Raw genomic sequence first — 18,132 nt, forward strand, 5'->3', positions numbered from 1 at the left:
TAATTTTTTTGGTTTTTTTTTTTACTATAGTTGATACCTAATTTCATTCCACTGTAATATGATTTCAATCTTCTTGAAATTATAGAGACTTGTTTTGTGTCCTAATATGTGATCTATCTTTGTGAATGATCCATGTGCACTTGAGGAGAATGTATTCTTCATCTTTGGGGTGAAATGTTCTATAAATGTCAGTTAAATCCATCTGATCCAGTGTGTCCTTTAGAGTCACTGTTTCCTTGTTAAGTTTTTGTCTGGAAGATCTATCGAGTGAAGTCAGCGGGGTGTTAAAGTCTCCTACTATGTCTGTTTCTCTCTTAAAGTCCTCTAGAAATTTTTTGTTTTTTTAATATATTTACATGCTTCTATATTGGGTTCATATATGTTTACCAGGGTTATATCCTCTTATTGGATCGATCCCTTTAGTATTATGTGTAGTGATCTTAGTTGTCTCTTGTGATGGCCTTCATTTTGAAGTCTATGGGGGGGTGGTGTCAGGAAAGATTTCTGAGGAGATAGCATTTATATTGAAAGTTGAAAGATGGGAAGGATTCAGCCAGGGGAAAAGCATTCCCAGGAGACTAGGACAGACTGGCTGAAGTTCTGTACCACTTGAGTACTTGGGGTATCCTACTGGGGACATTTTGTTCTTTTACCAGGGCTGGATTGTAAGACCTCAGAAGAAGGGATCTGGAGTGTAAGGAACTTTTTATATTTTCTAAGTGTACTATGTATAGTAGAACCTTAATAGACTTTTGAGGAGGATGGATAATTTGTGTCTAGAAGGCACCATTTATATGAACAGAAGGGGCATTGAATATAATTTATTTAAACAAGCTGTCTAAGGGTGTTAGATGATAAGACTTAAAAATGCTGAAAGAAAAGTGTTTCAAATATAAATCCAGGGCTAAAGTATCATGTGAGCTTTATTATATAGTTTTCAGTCTATTTAAAATTGCTAATTATAAGTGTTGTATATACTTTAAAAAAGTAGTCTCCTCTGTTTAGCAACTTTTCTGATCTGCTTCCTCCCTTTAATCGACTTTACTTTTTTTAAAAAAAAAAGATTTTTTTATTGATTTTTAGAGAGAGAGCGAGCAAGGGAGAGGGAGAGAGAGAGAGAGAGAGAAACATCTTTGTGAGAGAAATGATAGCCTTGCTGGATATAGTAATCTTGGTTTCAGATTTTTGCTTTCCATTACCTTGTGTACTTCATGTCATGCCAAAAAATCTTCTGGCCTGTAGAGTTTCTGATGAGAAATCAGGTGTCAGCCTTATTAAAGCTTCTTTGTAGATAACAGTTTTCTTTTCTCCTGCTGCCTTTGAGATTCTCTCTTTGTCTTTAATTTTTGGCATTTTAATTATGATGTGTCTGGATCTGAGCCTGTTTGGGTTCTTCTTGCTTGGGGTTCTCTGGGCCTCCTGGACTTGTGTGACTTTTTCCTTTACTAGGTTAGGGAAGTTTTCTGCCATTATTTCTTCAAACATGTTCTCTATCCCTTTCTCCCTTTCTGGCATACCTGCTATTTGAATATTGTTATGTTTCACATTTTCCCACAGCTCCTTCCTGTTTTTTAATTGTTTTTTCTTCTTGGTTCTCTGAGTGAGTGATTTTTTTCAACCCTGTCTTCTAATTCACTGATTCGATCCTCAGCTTCTTCTAATCTGCTGTGTATTCCTTCCAATGTGTTCTTTATTTGTGCTATGTCATTCTTTATTTCTGTTTTCATATCTTTTCGCATGTTGTTGAGCATCTTTACCATCATTATTCTGAACTCTGTATCAGATAAATTTCTTTTATCCATTTATCTCTTCTTCTGGAGAATTTTCTTGTTCTTTCATTTGGGGGTTGTTTTTTAGCCTCCTCATTTTGGCTGCTTGTTTAGGTAGATTGCTCTGCCTCTCAATCTCTAGTGCAGGACAGTGTCAAGTGCTGCTTTTGATTAGGCAAAAACTCAAAGACTCAAAGTCTCCAGAGACGCCTCTGTTTACAGCAGCGGTTCTCAACCTGTGGGTCGTGACCCCTTTGGCAGTCAAACGACCCTTTCACAGGGGTCGCCTAAGACCATTCTGCATATCAGATATTTACATTATGATTCATAACAGTAGCAACATTACAGTTATGAAGTAGCAACGAAAATAATTTTATGGTTGGGTCACAACATTGAGGAACTGCAGAAGGTTGAGAACCACTGGTCTACAGACTGATAGGATTTTCAGGAGTTTTTTCAACAGGGTGGAGCAATTGCTTCTGCTTGGAGGCTAATTGTTATTCTCAGTCTCTTATAGGCCTGAGCAACTCCACACCATGGGCAAGATGTTTTCCCGATAGGGTGGATCAACTATCTTTCCCCCAGGCAAGGTATCCTGTATAGCAAATGTCTGCGTGAGAAAGATGACCTCCACAGCATGAGGGAATGACTCAGCATAGGAAACCGGGGTGTCTGTCTTCTGAGCTCTAACCCCAAAGCCCCCAATCCTGGCTTCTGCTCATACAGCTCCAGTCCACTCTGCCCGCCCTCTCAGAGCACAAGGTGGTGGCTCGACAAGGAATTTTGTGTATTGGCCCTTTAAGAGGGTGCCTGAATTTCCAGCTGTATATTCCCTGGCAGACAGCAACCCTGCTGCTTTTCACAGCCAAATGTTATGTGGGTACTGTTCTCAGTTCTGGTGCTTTCTGCTGGGGGGCCCAGCTTGGGGATTAGACTTTTCAGGAGTTTTTTCAACAGGGTGGAGCAATTGCTTCTGCTTGGAGGCTAATTGTTATTCTCAGTCTCTTATAGGCCTGAGCAACTCCACACCATGGGTAAGATGTTTTCCCGATAGGGTGGATCAACTATCTTCCCCCGCAGACAAGGTAGCCTGTATAGCAAATGTCTGCGTGAGAAAGATGACCTCCACAGCATGAGGGAATGACTCAGCATAGGAAACCGGGGTGTCTGTCTCCTGAGCTCTAACCCCAAAGCCCCCAATCCTGGCTTCTGCTCATACAGCTCCAGTCCACTCTGCCCTCCCTCTGTCAGAGCACAAGGTGGTGGCTCGACAAGGAATTTTGTGTATTGGCCCTTTAAGAGGGTGCCTGAATTTCCAGCTGTATATTCCCTGGCAGACAGCAACCCTGCTGCTTTTCACAGCCAAATGTTATGTGGGTACTGTTCTCAGTTCTGGTGCTTTCTGCTGGGGGGCCCAGCTTGGGGATTAGACTCCAGAGTTCTCAGTGGCAACCCCCACAGCTGAGATATCTCTCTGGAACTTCAGTTGCCATCTGTTGGAGCCCGGCCAGCCCTTTTGTGCCTCTGCCCCCCATCAGTCTCTCTGTGGTCTCCACTTTCGGTCCTCGGTTATTAGGGTTCTCTCTAGCAAGTCTTCTGTTGATTATTCAGGAAGTTTTTCTATATTTTAGTTGTAATATCAGTTTGGTCCTGGGAGCATGTCTGTGTAATGTCCACTTACTCTGCCGCCGTTTTTAATCTTTCCCCCAAGGTAGTTTGAAATAAAGATTGTTGAATTGGTATCTAATTAGAATTAGAAAACAAATGGTTTTGGTTCAGTTCTGGTGCTTTCTGCTGGGGGGCCCAGTTTGGGGATTAGACTCCAGAGTTCTCAGTGGCAACCCCCACAGCTGAGATATCTCTCTGGAACTTCAGTTGCCGTCTGTTGGAGCCCGGCCAGCCCTTTTGTGCCTCTGCCCCCCTATCAGTCTCTCTGTGGTCTCCACTTTCGGTCCTCGGTTATTAGGGTTCTCTCTAGCAAGTCTTCTGTTGATTATTCAGGAAGTTTTTCTGTATTTTAGTTGTAATATCAGTTTGGTCCTGGGAGCATGTCTGTGTAATGTCCACTTACTCTGCCGTCATTTTTAATCTTTCCCCCAAGGTAGTTTGAAATAAAGATTGTTGAATTGGTATCTAATTAGAATTAGAAAACAAATGGTTTTGGTAAATTTAAAATCAACTAGGTTAACCCTGGCCAGTGGGGCACAGTTATTTGGAGCATTGTGTCATACACTGGAGGTCGTGGTTTTTAATTCCTGGTTAGGGCACAGAACCAGGTTTCAAATTCGATCCCCAATGGGGGTGCATATGGAAGGCAAGAGATCACTCCATCTCTCTCTCTCTCTCTCTCTCTCTCTCTCTCTTCCCCTTTCTCTCCTTCTCTTTTTAAAGTCAATAAAGAAACAAACATATCCTAAGGTGCGGATTAAAAAATTAAAATCAACTAGGTTATTGATGATAATTTTTAGGGTTAAAAACTTAGATAATCTGCAAGTTTAATTTTTTGTGCATTTCAAAAGTATCATATTCCTAAGAGAAAATTATTAAGGTAATGTTCTCTTTTCTGTTAGTATAGAAAATATGTTTACTCTTTGAAGTAGTTCATTAGTAATATATGTGGAAAGCTAACTGATTTATAGATTGCTTTGCAAGCTAATCATATCTTTAAAGTTGAGCAAAGATGATATATGTCAAAAGGGAATTTTTTTTCATAATCTTAATTAAATCTCCAAGGAGGAGTGACCAATTTTAAAAATCACATTAGAGCTTTCTAAATGTTTGATTTATATTCCCCAAGAAAAATAAGAGTTAGTTATTACCCTCTGATAGAAGTTTTCTTCAAAGAACATCAAAGCATATTAATTCTTTAAAGTATATTTGCCCAAAATTAATAATTCATAATTCTGTTAGTGCTTATGTAGTGAGAAAACATATTCGGAAGTAGTATAGTCTAAAATTTGTCATTACTTAAAGAGTTCACAGGTTACAAGTGCTTTTACATCTATATTTTTATTCAGTACATAAGACAGCTTTATGAATTAAATAGTTATTCCCTTTTATAGTCTCTCAAGGTCAGATAACTACTAAGAAGTATAGCTGCTTTAGCTTTCATATTTTTATTAGTATAGTATACCAAATAATAATGAATTATACTGAAATGAGTAGTATTGCTGCTTTTGTTTTCCTGTTGCATATAATAAATACTTTGAGGGGAGTATTTGTCTTATAATCCATCAATTCTTCCATTTTCCTTTGTCCATGACTACTTTTAGTTACTTTGGGATGAGCAATATTTTTTTGGGGGGGCGGGGGAAGCAGTGGGGGAGAAGCAATTTTAATTATTGTCTTTTTTTTTTTTTTTAAGATAGATAGAGCTTTTATCTCTTGAATCCTTTACCTGCCTATGGTCAGCGTCTCATTTGTATTAGTGGCATCTCACTTTTCAGTCAGAAAGGCAAATTTGTCAAAGGGGAGGGGTTGGGGAGTGGAGAGCACTGCTTTAGACCTCTGGAGCACAGGTCTCTGAAATCTCATTTAAAGATATTTATTCTCTTTATAGAGTTGCTTCCTTTCCTATAACATGATTTTATTTTCTAAGCTTATCCTTCCTCTACTCCTGAAGTCAGTTATAAAATAATAGTATAGTGATAAAAACAACTTTTGGGAGTATGAAAATGTTATTGTTATTTATATTTGAAGCAATCAGACATACAAGTTATTTTTTTTCTCTTTATGAGGTAAAAGTTTACTATAATATTAATAAAGAAGAGCTGTTTTTTTTTATTATTTAGAGGATTATTTTTCTTTTTTTGTTTTGTTAATCCTCACCTGAGGATATTTTTTCCATTGATTTTTAGAGAGAGTGAAAAGGAGGGAGGAGTGAGGGAGGGAGGGAAGTGGGGGAGAGAGAGAGAGAGAGAGAGAGAGAGAGAGAAAGAAAGAAACATCTACATGAAAGAGACACATTAATTGATTGTGTCCCAAATGTGCCCAGACTGGGTCTGGGACGAGGGATAGATCCTGCAACCAAGGTAGGCATCCTTGACTGGCCAGGGCAGAGCTGTTTCTTTTTTAATTGGTTTTAGAAATTTAAAAACTAGTTTATTATAAAGATTATATTCCTTTAAAATGACAGTAGAGGGCACTGTGGTATTTAGTTTTTTAAAGCTTGTTTTAAAATCACCAACTTGTTGGCATTTTTATGTGTAATAGTGTCTATTCAAGTAATCTATTGAAGGCTATGAAACTCTTTGTTCTTTGCTTTTTCACTCTGTTGGGACTATAAAAATCTTGTTGAGTATTGGGAAATCTGAGGTGCACTATTTTTCTGTGTTCTGCATTTGCTTTTTTTTTTATATAGGTAAAAGAAATCCTTTTAAAATATTAATTCGTGTAAATCTATTCACTAATCCTTACATGTTTTTCTCTGTGAGATTTTCTTGTTTAAAATTAGTATTATGAGAAAAGTAGTTTTGGTGGATCTTATCTAAGACATTTAATTAAATTTTTGAAAAATGTTTTTTTGTAGGTTCTAGCATCTCTGTTCATATGCCAGCTACAATTTCATTTGCCTACAGGTTGGCAGAGATAGCATGCCCAGAGTGACAGATTATCCTTGTGTTATAGCATTCACTTCAGAGGCCAGTCAATCTTAGTCTGACAGGAGTCCTACATATTTATTCCTATAATCCTTAATGAGAAAAGAAAAAAAAACAACCCATAGATTTTATAAAAATTTCCTCAGGGAAATTATTCAAAAATTTTACTTATATTTTAAGAATATAATTAACATTAAGTGGGTTGTATATATTTTAAAGAAGATAAACCACAATGATGGAAAACAGTACAGTGGGGCCTTGACTTACGAGTGTCCCGACTAACGAGTTTTTTTGAGATACGAGCCGTCTCTCGGCCGATTTTTTGCTTTGAGTTGCAAGCTCAAAAAAATTCGGGTTAGAGCCAGCTTCAGATACCCCATCGCTAGTTGGCGCAGCGAACGTCACAGTGATTTGACATACGAGCAATTTGAGTTATGAGCTCCATCACGGAACAAATTAAACTCGTAAGTCAAGGCCCCACTGTATTTATAGTACATTGGCAATACATTATACATGTGGAAGAGGGAAAAAACCTCAGCTCATACTTTGGTCATTCTGTTATACATTAGCTGAAAATTAATATTTGTAAATGATTACAATTTTATAACATTTGCTTATGATTCATTCAGTAGTTATTCCCCAGAACTTTCCTGGTACTTTATTACCAGCTTTATGAAGGAGGAAATTGGAAAACCTGTGACGTGCTCCAGCTCACATAGCAAGACAATGACATTGTCAGTGACATACCTTAAGTTATTCCTCAAGCCTATACCCAATTGACTAGTTGATATTTCCTCAGATATTAATTTTTCTTTCTTAGATCTGTACAGATTCTAGAAGTAGTTTGATTTTTATTTTAAAATGAATGTTCATTATGTGTAAATAATGTCTTGATGTGTAGTTTTCTGGTATTTTTTTTTCTGTCAACCACAATAGTTCAAAGGAAGGAAGGAAGGAATTTTCTGGCATATCAAAAACAAATAAGCTCCATGAGAGCAGGAATCTTTGTTTTGTTGCCCCAAGTGCCTAATATCTGGCCCATAAGTGTACAGTAAATATTTGAATAAAAAATTTTGGAATATATAATTTTTTAATCTAGTAACAATTTGAAATATCTAAATCTTTAAGAGTTAAGTTTGGATATAGGAAGAATTCTTGTTCTTTGGAAAAAGATTTTAGAATGAGGAGAGCAATTACTATACACTTATCTACTAGTTTGGTAAGAGATGGTTTAACATTCGGACAGCTAATCACCAGCACAGTGTATGCAGACTATTGTGGAGGAGAAGAGTATGAGGAAAATTGCTGTTAAAGTATAAACAAATAAGCACAAATTCATATTGTAAAGTAACTTGCTAAGATATAAAGTTGATCAATTATAATGCAAAATGTTCAAAAGAGCTATAGTTTTTTTAAATTTGAGGTAAATGTAACAAGACTTAGGTTAACAAAGGAGACATGCTTTATAGTAAATAGGTGATGATATTTTATGAGCATGTCAAAGCATAAGCCCAAAACAAGTAGTTTTAGCCTAAATCACTGTTACAGTGTCTACACATAAAGTGTTTAGCTGTTTTTTTTGTTTGTTTGTTTTGTTTTTAAATATATTTTATTGATTTTTTACAGAGAGGAAGGGAGAAGGATAGAGAGTTAGAAACATCGATGAGAGAGAAACATTGAGCAGCTGCCTCCTGCACACCTCCTACTGGGGATGTGCCAGCAACCAAGGTACATACCCTTGACCGGAATCGAACCTGGGACCTTTCAGTCCGCAGGCTGACGTTCTATCCACTGAGCCAAACCAGTTAGGGCTCGCTGTTTTTTAATTAGTAAACTAGAGGCCTGTTGCATGAAATCCGTGCACTCAGGGTTGGGAGGTCCCTCAGCCTGGCCTGCACCCTCTCACAGTCCAGGATCCCTCGCTCCTTACCGCCCGCCTGCTCACTGCTCCTTACTACTCAGCTTGCTGCGTCTGCCCCCTGGTGGGGAGGGACCACGGGAGGGCTCCAGGGCATGTCCGGCCCATCTCGCTCAGTCCTGATTGGCTGGACCCCAGCAGCAAGCTAACCTACCGGTCAGAGCGTCTGCCCCCTGGTGGTCAGTGCATGCCATAGCGACTGGTTAACCAGTTGACTGTCTGCTCCCTAGTGGTCAATGCACGTCATAACGAGCGGTTGAGCGGCCTTAGCATATCATTAGCATATTATGCTTTGATTGGTTAAACCGCTGACCAGACGGCAGGACACTTAGCATATTAAGCTTTTGTTATATAGAATATTTTGTTCAGTAAATGTTTTTGCCTCTTATGCTCTCACTTATTAGAATCATCACGTTAGGGCTGATTTTTTACTTTTTAAAATTAAAAATATATATAATGTAAGGAACGTTTAAAAGAGGAAAAGATTCAACAGCAAAAAACACACAGCCTAATAGGTATTTCCACACCTTTATTCTTGTTCCCAGAAACATAGAAACACATGTAGGATTTATTTTATATAAAAACGGAATCATATTATATACTTTAAATTACTGTTTGATTTTTCCATTGAACAATACACAACACATTCTTTTACACAGTCACATAACATTTCATAGTTCTTTCATCAGCAGGCATTATACTAGGTTTATACCACCAAGGCCAGTGCTGAACATGTACATCTTACGTCTACGGGATAAATCTCAGGGGCACAAGTCATAGTACTTTAGTTTTAAGAAATGTTGCTGCATTAATTCCCAAAGACTAGCAACTTGCTTTCTACCAACATTGGATGTTATACTTAGTTTGTTTATTTGTTTTTAACTGTAGACTAGTTTAATGTTTAAAAAATGGAATCTCACTGCAGTTATAATGTGCATATTTCTGACCACTTGTGTAATTAAACATTTTTTAGTTGCTCATTTTCCATTTTAATTCCTGTCTTGTAAATAGTTTGTTAAATTCAGTTACTCTATTGAGTTACCTATCTTTTCTTTTATAAGACTGGTAAGAAATTACGTAAAATACACTTCCTCCCAGTTGCAATTTTTCCTAAGTCATTGGTATTTTACTTTCTGTCATTGTCTGACATGTGAGATATTTTTGTTTTGGGGGCCAGGTTTGTTTTTTGATTATTTCAAGGATTCTGGAGTCTCTGACTTCTTGAGATTTCTCATGCTAAGTTTATATAACAACTAGAGGCCCAGTGTACGAAATTCGTGCATGGGTGAGGTCCCTAGGCCTGGCAGGCGATCAGGGCCAATCGAGTTCCCCTCCTCCCTACCTCTCCCTCCTCCTTCCCTCACCACCTGCATCTGCCACCACCCACCCCCAGTTCCCCTTCCCAGCCTGGGGCCCAGCCCCAATCAGGTGATCAGGGCCTGCTGGCTGGGGGGAGGGACCGGGAGGTTGGCCTACAGGCCCCACCCCTGATGGGGTGTGTCGGGGGAGGTGATTGGGGGTGTGGCTGGCCAGGGGGAGGGGCTGTGGGAGGTTGGGGGGGGCAATCGGGGCCCTAGTTGGGCCGGTTGGCTGCCTCAGTGCGCGTCATAGTGATCGGTCGTTCTAGTCGTTCCGTTGTTCCGGTCACTTGGCTTTTATATATATAGATGATTCACATGCCATGACATTTATTCTTTTAACATGTACAATTTGGAGGTTTTTGTTTTATTAGCTGAATTGTGCAAATCATTATTCCAGGGTTCTCTTTCAGTATCTCTTTTCCAGATCTTTCTCTGGGAAAGCTGCCTTCTTTTGCTATTAATCCTGCCCATTAGACTTCACTAATTACCAGCTGACTGTTCTGCATTTTGATGTAGTCCCCTAGCAGTGGTCAGCAAACTCATTAGTCAACAGAGCCAAATATCAACAGTACAACGATTGAAATTTCTTTTGAGAGCCAAATTTTTTAAACTTAAACTATATAGGTAGGTACATTGTTATTAACTTAATTAGGGTACTCCTAAGGCTTAGGAAGAGCCACACTAAGGGGGCCAAAGAGCCGCATGTGGCTCACGAGCTGCAGTTTGCCGACCACGGCCCTAGGGCATAAATTGCTCAGCAGTCTGACATTAAATTCTGGTAGGGGTAGTTTTTGTGGCTACTCTTTGAGGTTTGTTCTACTGCAGGTGTGCTCTTCTTAGCTATCTCTTTTCTTGTTTCTTTTTTATTCCCCTGATGAACTAGATGGCCTATGACTTAGCTTGTTGCTTGCTGTGGTCGGCAAACTGCGGCTCGCGAGCCACATGCAGCTCTTTGGCCCCTTGAGTGTGGCTCTTCCTAAGCCTTAGGAGTACCCTAATTAAGTTAATAACAGTGTACCTACCTATATAGTTTAAGTTTAAAAAATTTTGCTCTCAAAAGAAATTTCAATTGTTGTATTGTTGATATTTGGCTCTGTTGACTAATGAGTTTGCTGACCACGGGTAGAGGAGTTAATGTTTTTAAGGTACCCTTAGGCTTGAATTTCCTCACACTGTTTAAAATAAAGTCAGTTACTCTTGGGAGAACTTCAGAGCTCTTATATTCTGCCTGTCCTCCAAGGCAAACTCTCTGAGCCACTGTTGTGGGCACAGGGCTGGGCAGTAGCCTCTGGCTTGCTACTTCAGGTGTAAGATGAGCAAACAGGAGGTGGGGTAGGGGAGTGGGGCCACAGCAATCTCAGCCTGCCGCACTGTGGTAAAGCTTCTGTTTTACAGCTGGAGACTGGGTGGAGAAAGGGAGCCTCTGAGCTCTTAGCCACCCTCACCGGGAATTTAGCCTCTTTAACTTGGAGTCGATGACCTGCCTTTTTCTGTGACATACAGTAAACTTTGATTAAGAGCTGAGAGGAAGCTCTGTTCTCTTGGCCACACCTTCTTGGAATGGAGCTTCTGCCAACCTGAGCTGGGGCAAGGTAGGAAATGGGTTATGGCCCAGATGCCATAAACTGTCCCTGGGATAGGGGAGGGCATGGAATGGAAATAGAATCATAGTTGTTTAATAGTTACTCACTGTGAAGAAGAGATTTTCTTATAGACCCTGGGAAACTAAACAACGCATTATAAGGAGAATAGACCCTGGGGATAAGACAGCCAGGAGCTCAGATCAAGGACAGAATCTATCTGAAGTTGATAGTGGTTAGTTTTGTAGTAGTTAGTATGCTCTTGGGAATTCCCTTTAATATCACATTCACTTGTACATTATTGTAATGTCATATAACACCTGTCTGTAATAGTGATCTGTTGTGAAAATTTACTTCCATGATACACTGTGTCTGGCTGCTTGATGAATTTCATACTGGTAAACACACATATCAAATGTAAGGTTTATTGGTAAAATATCCATGTATGTTTCTACAATTCCTTTGGAAGGACACACAAGTAACTGGTCATTGGTTGCCCCTAGAGAAGAGAATACTCTAAGCTAGAGGGCTCAGATGGGAAGTGTACCTTTTTATTCCATATGCATTTTGTAATGAGCACAAGTGTTACTGAAACAGTAGTAGCTTTACTTACTAAAAAGTAAGTAAAACAAAAACAACAAAGTAAACAACAGCAAAAGGGAATATAGGCAGATGCTCTGCCTATTATATTTGGATATAATTCTAGCCAAATATAATTTGGTGGCTGCTGTTTGGGTTTCTCACAATTATTAAGCTCTCCGTGTTGATGGATGTCTAAATTTGATTAGAACTTTCTTTTAGGTGGTAATTCTGTTCTAATACTTTACCATCATAATGTTCCCTCCAACTTCCAGATGATATAGAAAAGTTGCCAAGTTTCTCTTTGACATGAGATCTGTTCTTGATTTGGAATGCAAGTTAGTAGAAGTGTTGCTTCATGAATAAAAAGACTATGCTCCTGATTTATGAGTATTGTTCAACTACAGATAACTAAGACAAGATTTTTTCTAGGTACTTTGATCTAGATGGTAAAGAATTTACTAGAATCTTTTTTTCAAATTCTCATATGTAAAGTCTGAGTGAATAAATTCATTCTTGGTGTTTCATTTTAAAAGAATGCAACTTTAGCCTTGGCCAGTGTTCTCAGTGGTTGGAGCCTCATCCTGTGCACAGAAGGGTCATAGGTTAGATTTCCAGTCAGGGCACATATCTAGGTTTTGGATTTGATACCTGGTTGGGGTGTGTGCTGGCGGCAATCGATCAATGTTTCTTTCTCACATTGATGTTTCTCTCTCTCTCACTTAACCTCTTTCTTTTCTTCCCTCTCTCCACTTCTCTGTGCTGAGTGTTTGGTGAGCCTGAGGGGCCGGAGCGGGGTGGGGGGGGTGGGGGGAGACGGCGAAGGATGTAGAAAAGACAGACAAAGAGAATAAGCCGGGTCTGGGTGGATCTCCTGTGCCTGGCTAAGGCCACAAAGAGAGATCCAGAGGGCAAGCTGAGCCTTTATTTTATAGCCAGAGGTAAACAAGGTAGTGGTCACCATAGTTACAGTGTTCTTGTGAGTTTCACTTGTTTTGGCAGTACTTGCTGCACCTCCCTACAGCCCATTAGCTACCCAGTTAGGATCTAGGGAGGGTCATAAGGTCAAGCCTAATTATGCTAAGGGGGCTGTGCCCTGTAAGCTGGGACTTGTTTGTGGCTTTGCCAACAGGTCAGTCCGAGGCTTAACCCTATAGCTGCTCCCTACGCGTCTCTCTCTAGAGTCAATGAGAAAAAAAAATCCTCCAATGAGGATTAAAAAATTAAAAAGTTGGGTTATGTTCAAGTTTCAGGTTATTGTCATATTTTATTTTAAACATTTACAGGCTTTCTTTTTCTTTATGCCCTTTAGCCGGCCTCAGAAAGTGTGTTTATGTCCGTTTCTACCAGTACATCCTCTGCACATCTCTACCTACTTGTACATAATTCAGCATCCGGCAGAGGTGAGTAAGACTTCATAAAATGCACAATTTCAAATAGAATATTAGTATACAAGAGGAAACACAGATGAACATATTCATTCCTCCCAGCTGCTTAGCATTTCTGGAAATAAATCGATGATAAATGTTTTCTCTTTGGGAAAAAAATAGTTTCTTTTATATATTATATGGTAGTATGGTGTTATATGCTTTGGAGATGGAGAAAACGTTATTTCATAAAAACTGTCATTGAATAGTATAGAAATTTAGAACTTCAACAATATTGTGTGAAGGAAAAAAGATTTTTGTGAGTAAAGAGTTAGTAAAATCATTGCTATTTAAATTTTGATCATAGCTTATATTCATTGATGTCTTGTTAAAATAGAAGTACCTCTCAGCATATTATTTTATTTTTTGTTTTTATTTCTTAATTTTTATTTTTCAAAGTTGACATACAATTTTATATTAGTTTCATTTATACAATATAGTGACATTTATTTAACTTATGAAGTAATCACCCTGATAAGCCTAGTAAACATCTGACACCATACATAGTTATTACAATATTATTGGCCATATTCCCTATGCTATACTTTACATCCCCATGACTATTTTGTAACTACCAGTTTGTACTTCTTAATCCCTCCCCCCTTTTCATCTATCTCCCCAACACCCCTCCATCTGGCAATTGTCAAAATGTTCTCTGTATCTATGTTTATTTTTGTTTGTTTGTTCCTGTATTTTGTTTTTCAGATTCCACATATAAGTGAAATCATATGGCATTTGTTTTTCTCTGTCTGACATTTCATTCATCACAATACCCTTTAGGTCAGGGATGGGGAACCTTTTTCCTGCCAAGTGCCATTTGGATATTCATAATATCACTTTCGGGCCATACAAAATTATCAACTTAAAAATATTTGGTCAAACATTGAATTAGCTCATCCCTAATGCCTTGGTAGGGCCAGACCAAATGATTTTTGTGGGCCTTATGCAGCTCGCAGCCAGACTTCTCTATTCCTGCTCTAGGTTTGTCTGTGTTTTGCAGATGGCAAGATGTTCCTTTTTTTTTTCTTTTTTTTAAATCCTTACATGAAGATATTTTTTCCATTGATTTTTAGAGAGAGTGGAAGGGAGGAAGGAGCAAAAGAGAAGGAGAGAAAAAGAGAGAGAAACATCGAAGTGAGAGATATAATTGATTGCCTCCAACACATGCCAGGGGCATGATCAAACCTGAAACCGATGTGCCCTTCACTGGGAATTGAGCCCTCGACCCTTTGGTCCATGGGCTGTTGCTCTAACCACTGAGCAACTGCCAGGGAAAGTCCTTTTTTATGGCTGAGTCATATTCCATTCATTGCGTATATGAACCACTTCTTTATCTATTCATCTATTGATGGACATTTAGGTTGCTTTCATATCTTGGCTGTTGTAAATAATTCCACAATTAACATATAGATGTGTATGTCTTTTCAATTTGGTGCTTTTTTTTCAGATAAATACCTAGAAGTGGAATTTCTGGCCCTTCTTTCTCTCTTATTATACTAGTAGAGCCTTTAAAAATTTTATTTATCCTCACCTAGTGATGTGTTTATTAATTTTTGAGAGAGGAGGGGGGGAGAGAGAGAGAGAGAGAGAAACATCAATGTGAAAGAGAAACATTGATCGGTTGCCTCTTATATGTGCCCTGACTGGGGATCGAACCCACAACCTTTTTTGGCGTATGGGACAACACTCCAACCAACTGAGCCACCTGATCAGGGCTAGCCTTTGTTTTAAAGTCTAATTTGTCTGGTATAAATATTGCTACCCAGCTCTTTTTGTTTGCTTGTTTCCATTTTCATGAAATATCTTTTTCCATCCCTTTACTTTTAGTCTTTGTATGTCTTTTTTGATCTGAAGTGAATCTCTTATAGGCACCATATGGGGTTTTGTTTTCTTATCCATTCAGCTGCCCTACGTCTTTTGATTGGAGAATCTAATCCATTTACATTTAAAGTAATTGTGGTTATTACCACTCTCTGCATTTTAGTGTCACAAAATGAATGTATAAAATAATTTTTTTGTTTTTCAATGAGTAGAACAAATATGTATATTTTATAGTATACATGTTATATATAAAGAGTTTCTGATTAATACTCTCCTATATTAGGAAGTGTATGCGTGTTTATGTGTTTGTAACTCTTGATTAACTGTAGTAATGAAGAGAGAAGGGAAGAAGGTCTTAGACAACCAAAAATTACATTAAAACAAAACTAGTCATAGTATGTTACCAAATGGGTTCAGTGTAAACTGTCACAGCATTTAGGGACTCATGACATCATAGATTGAACCAGGTTTTTGAAGGACTAATTTTTTAAAAAATTTCTTAAGCCTATACCAATTGAAGACTTTAACAAAGATATAAAAGATATTAGTCTGTCTTTTTCCTTTTCCAAATGATGAAACGCTTATTCTTTAATTACAAATTGTTAAATATTCCATTTATTGGGCAACCTTTTTTTCAGTGTTAACAATGGCGTATTTTGGTCAGGACTGTGACAGTTTGGTCACTAGCATTATTTTGTTACATTTAAACTTGCAACAGTGTGCAGCTCAAATTTACATAAAATGATAGCTTACTGGCCATAACAGTTTTGACTAAAGCTTAACTTTAGATGGTGAATGCTACTATCATTTTACAGTATACACAGTATGGTGTCTTTTTATTATTATGTGCTTCCAGACATAGATGGCTTTTAAAATGTAGGTGTTTTCATTGATTTGTGGCAACTTTAATGTTTTCAAATCCTCCCTCCCTTCTTCCAACCTTCCTTTCTTCCTTTCACTGTTAATTCACAATTTAGGTAATCAGTCCACAATTGTGTGCTCCAAATGTATTTTATGTGTATATAAGTACATCCATATTGTTTTCCTTATTGCCCAAGGAATTTTCCAATCTTAATTTATCTCAATAACATTGAGCTGCTTGTGCTCAAACTCAGTACACTATTTTCAATAAAAGAATATACCAATTTGATGACTCCCTCTAAAAAGTGATTGAAAACCATTTGGATAAGCGGTAGGAGGTGGCTTTGGGAAAAGGAGACTTAGTGGCATGGATGATATGGAGGTGATATGATGGAGCATTTCAAAGAGTAGGTATATATATGTAGAAAATTACTTAAGAATGAAAACAAGACAGTCTCTCAAAAAAGCTTTACAAGAAAGAAATGTTAAACTGCTTGGCCATTTGTAAACAATGTATATGTAGCCATAATGATATAAACACTGTTTATTGATTTAACTAAAAATATTAGAAGCTCTGGCCAGTGTGGCTCAGTTGGTTGAAGTGCCATCCTCACACTGAAAGGTGACAGGCTCGATTATCGCTCAGGGCACATACTCAGATTGCAGGTTCAATTCCCTGTCCGGGCACATATGGGAGGTAGCCGATTGATGTTTCTCTCTTACATCGATGTTTCTCTCTTTCTCTTTCCCTTCCTTTTTCTAAAATCAATTAAGAGCACAATACAAAACAAAACATGTCCTCAGGTGAAGATTACAAAAAATATATTAGACGTGAGGGTAAGGGGTGATGTCAGAAAGCTGAATCCTCATTTATTATGAGAGGCTGTAGTTATAAAGGGCAAGTAGTTAAGAGTAAGGGCAGATTGTTTGAGTTTAAATCCTTAATAACTCTGTAAACTCTGTAACCCTGGGCAAATTAATTAACCTCCCTGTTTTCACTTTTGTTATTAGTAAAATGTTCACGTTAAAAGATACACTTCTTTACTGGTTTATTATGAATAGTAGTTAAATATATTTATAAAATGCATTTTGAATTATGTACATTAAAGTTAGTTATTATGATAATGGTAGTTTGTAGATAATTGATAAATTATTAATACAATAAAGCAAGAATAGCAAAACACGCATTGTTTAGAAATATTGAGATCAATACTAAAAGATATAACTAAAACAGTTAAAGTGATTGCCTCTGGAAATGGTTTAGGGGAGTGTATTGGAGAACATTTAATTTGACATATATACATGCATTAATTTGATGCATATATATATATATATATGTCAAAAGTTTGGAAAGTGATTTCAGTATGTGTCAAAGTCTCCTAGTGATGATCTAGAGGTAAGAAAACAGTATGAAGCACTGTAAAATGTCCTCTCTCACCTGTCTTCTCTTAGTTGCATTTATATTACTAACTGCTCCAAATTGCTGTTTTCATGTTTCCTTAGAACTCCAGCTTGCTTCATGTTCTTGAAAAAATCCCAGCAAATACTTAATCTCCTATTTTCTTTTCCTACTTTTTATTAGGTAGATGAATTTAGCTATTCTCAGCATCTTTAAATTTATTTTTCAATAATAATTTCTTATTATTTTAATCAATAATTAAGGAACCCAGGAGAGAAAGTACACACAAAAATGTCCCTAAAGGGTGTATATACGTGTGTGTGTGTGTGTGTGTGTGTGTATGTGTGTGTGTGTGTGTGGTGAATGGTGAATACTGTTATGACAATACTTTTGTTTTGCTGCTTGATCAATAAGTATATTATTGTCTGTATCTGAAAAATCTTTATAGAAAATTGTGACTTGGTTTATTAGCTCTCAGCAGCCCGTTCCTGAGCTCTGAGGAAGCTTGCCTTCTTCTGAGCTACCTGATCTTTCTTCTGGGCAAGAGACATTTTGAGATGGTTCCACCTCTTATTTTTAACTTCTTTCTTAGGCTTCTTCTCATAGACTGGTTTCTCTCCTATAGCAGCATGAGCTTTCTTATACTTCTCCTCCATCGTGTCTGGAGTTATGTTGTTTTTTTATGTACTGAGAGAATTGTTTCTTGTAAGCATCTTTATCTTCCATTAGGTAATGCAGATATTCCGAAACTAGAGGCCTAGTGCACAAAATTTGTGCACTGGGGGGGGGGGGTCCCTCAGCCCAGCCTGCACCCTCTCC

General features: G+C 37.9%; 1 protein-coding gene and 1 pseudogene across 2 annotated transcripts in view; one reads left to right on the forward strand and one right to left on the reverse strand.

Annotated features, from left to right (window-relative positions):
• Positions 1 to 18,132, forward strand: part of DTWD2 (DTW domain containing 2) — a 66,568-nt gene that overhangs the window by 2,443 nt on the left and 45,993 nt on the right. The window contains exons 1-2 of one of the 2 annotated variants that reach the window (XM_014541713.1): positions 12,053 to 12,143; positions 13,118 to 13,208. In XM_014541713.1, coding sequence (XP_014397199.1) covers positions 12,115 to 12,143; positions 13,118 to 13,208 — 120 coding nt within the window. In that variant the 5' untranslated portion in view covers positions 12,053 to 12,114. Of the gene's footprint in view, positions 1 to 12,052; positions 12,144 to 13,117; positions 13,209 to 18,132 lie in introns of those variants that run through there. The other variant, XM_014541710.1, reaches the window with a different exon arrangement.
• LOC102243301 overlaps positions 17,755 to 18,132 on the reverse strand; it is a 1,739-nt pseudogene continuing 1,361 nt past the window's right edge.

This window comes from Myotis brandtii, unplaced genomic scaffold (assembly GCF_000412655.1).
Source record: "Myotis brandtii unplaced genomic scaffold, ASM41265v1 scaffold1071, whole genome shotgun sequence".
Classification (NCBI taxonomy): domain Eukaryota; kingdom Metazoa; phylum Chordata; class Mammalia; order Chiroptera; family Vespertilionidae; genus Myotis; species Myotis brandtii.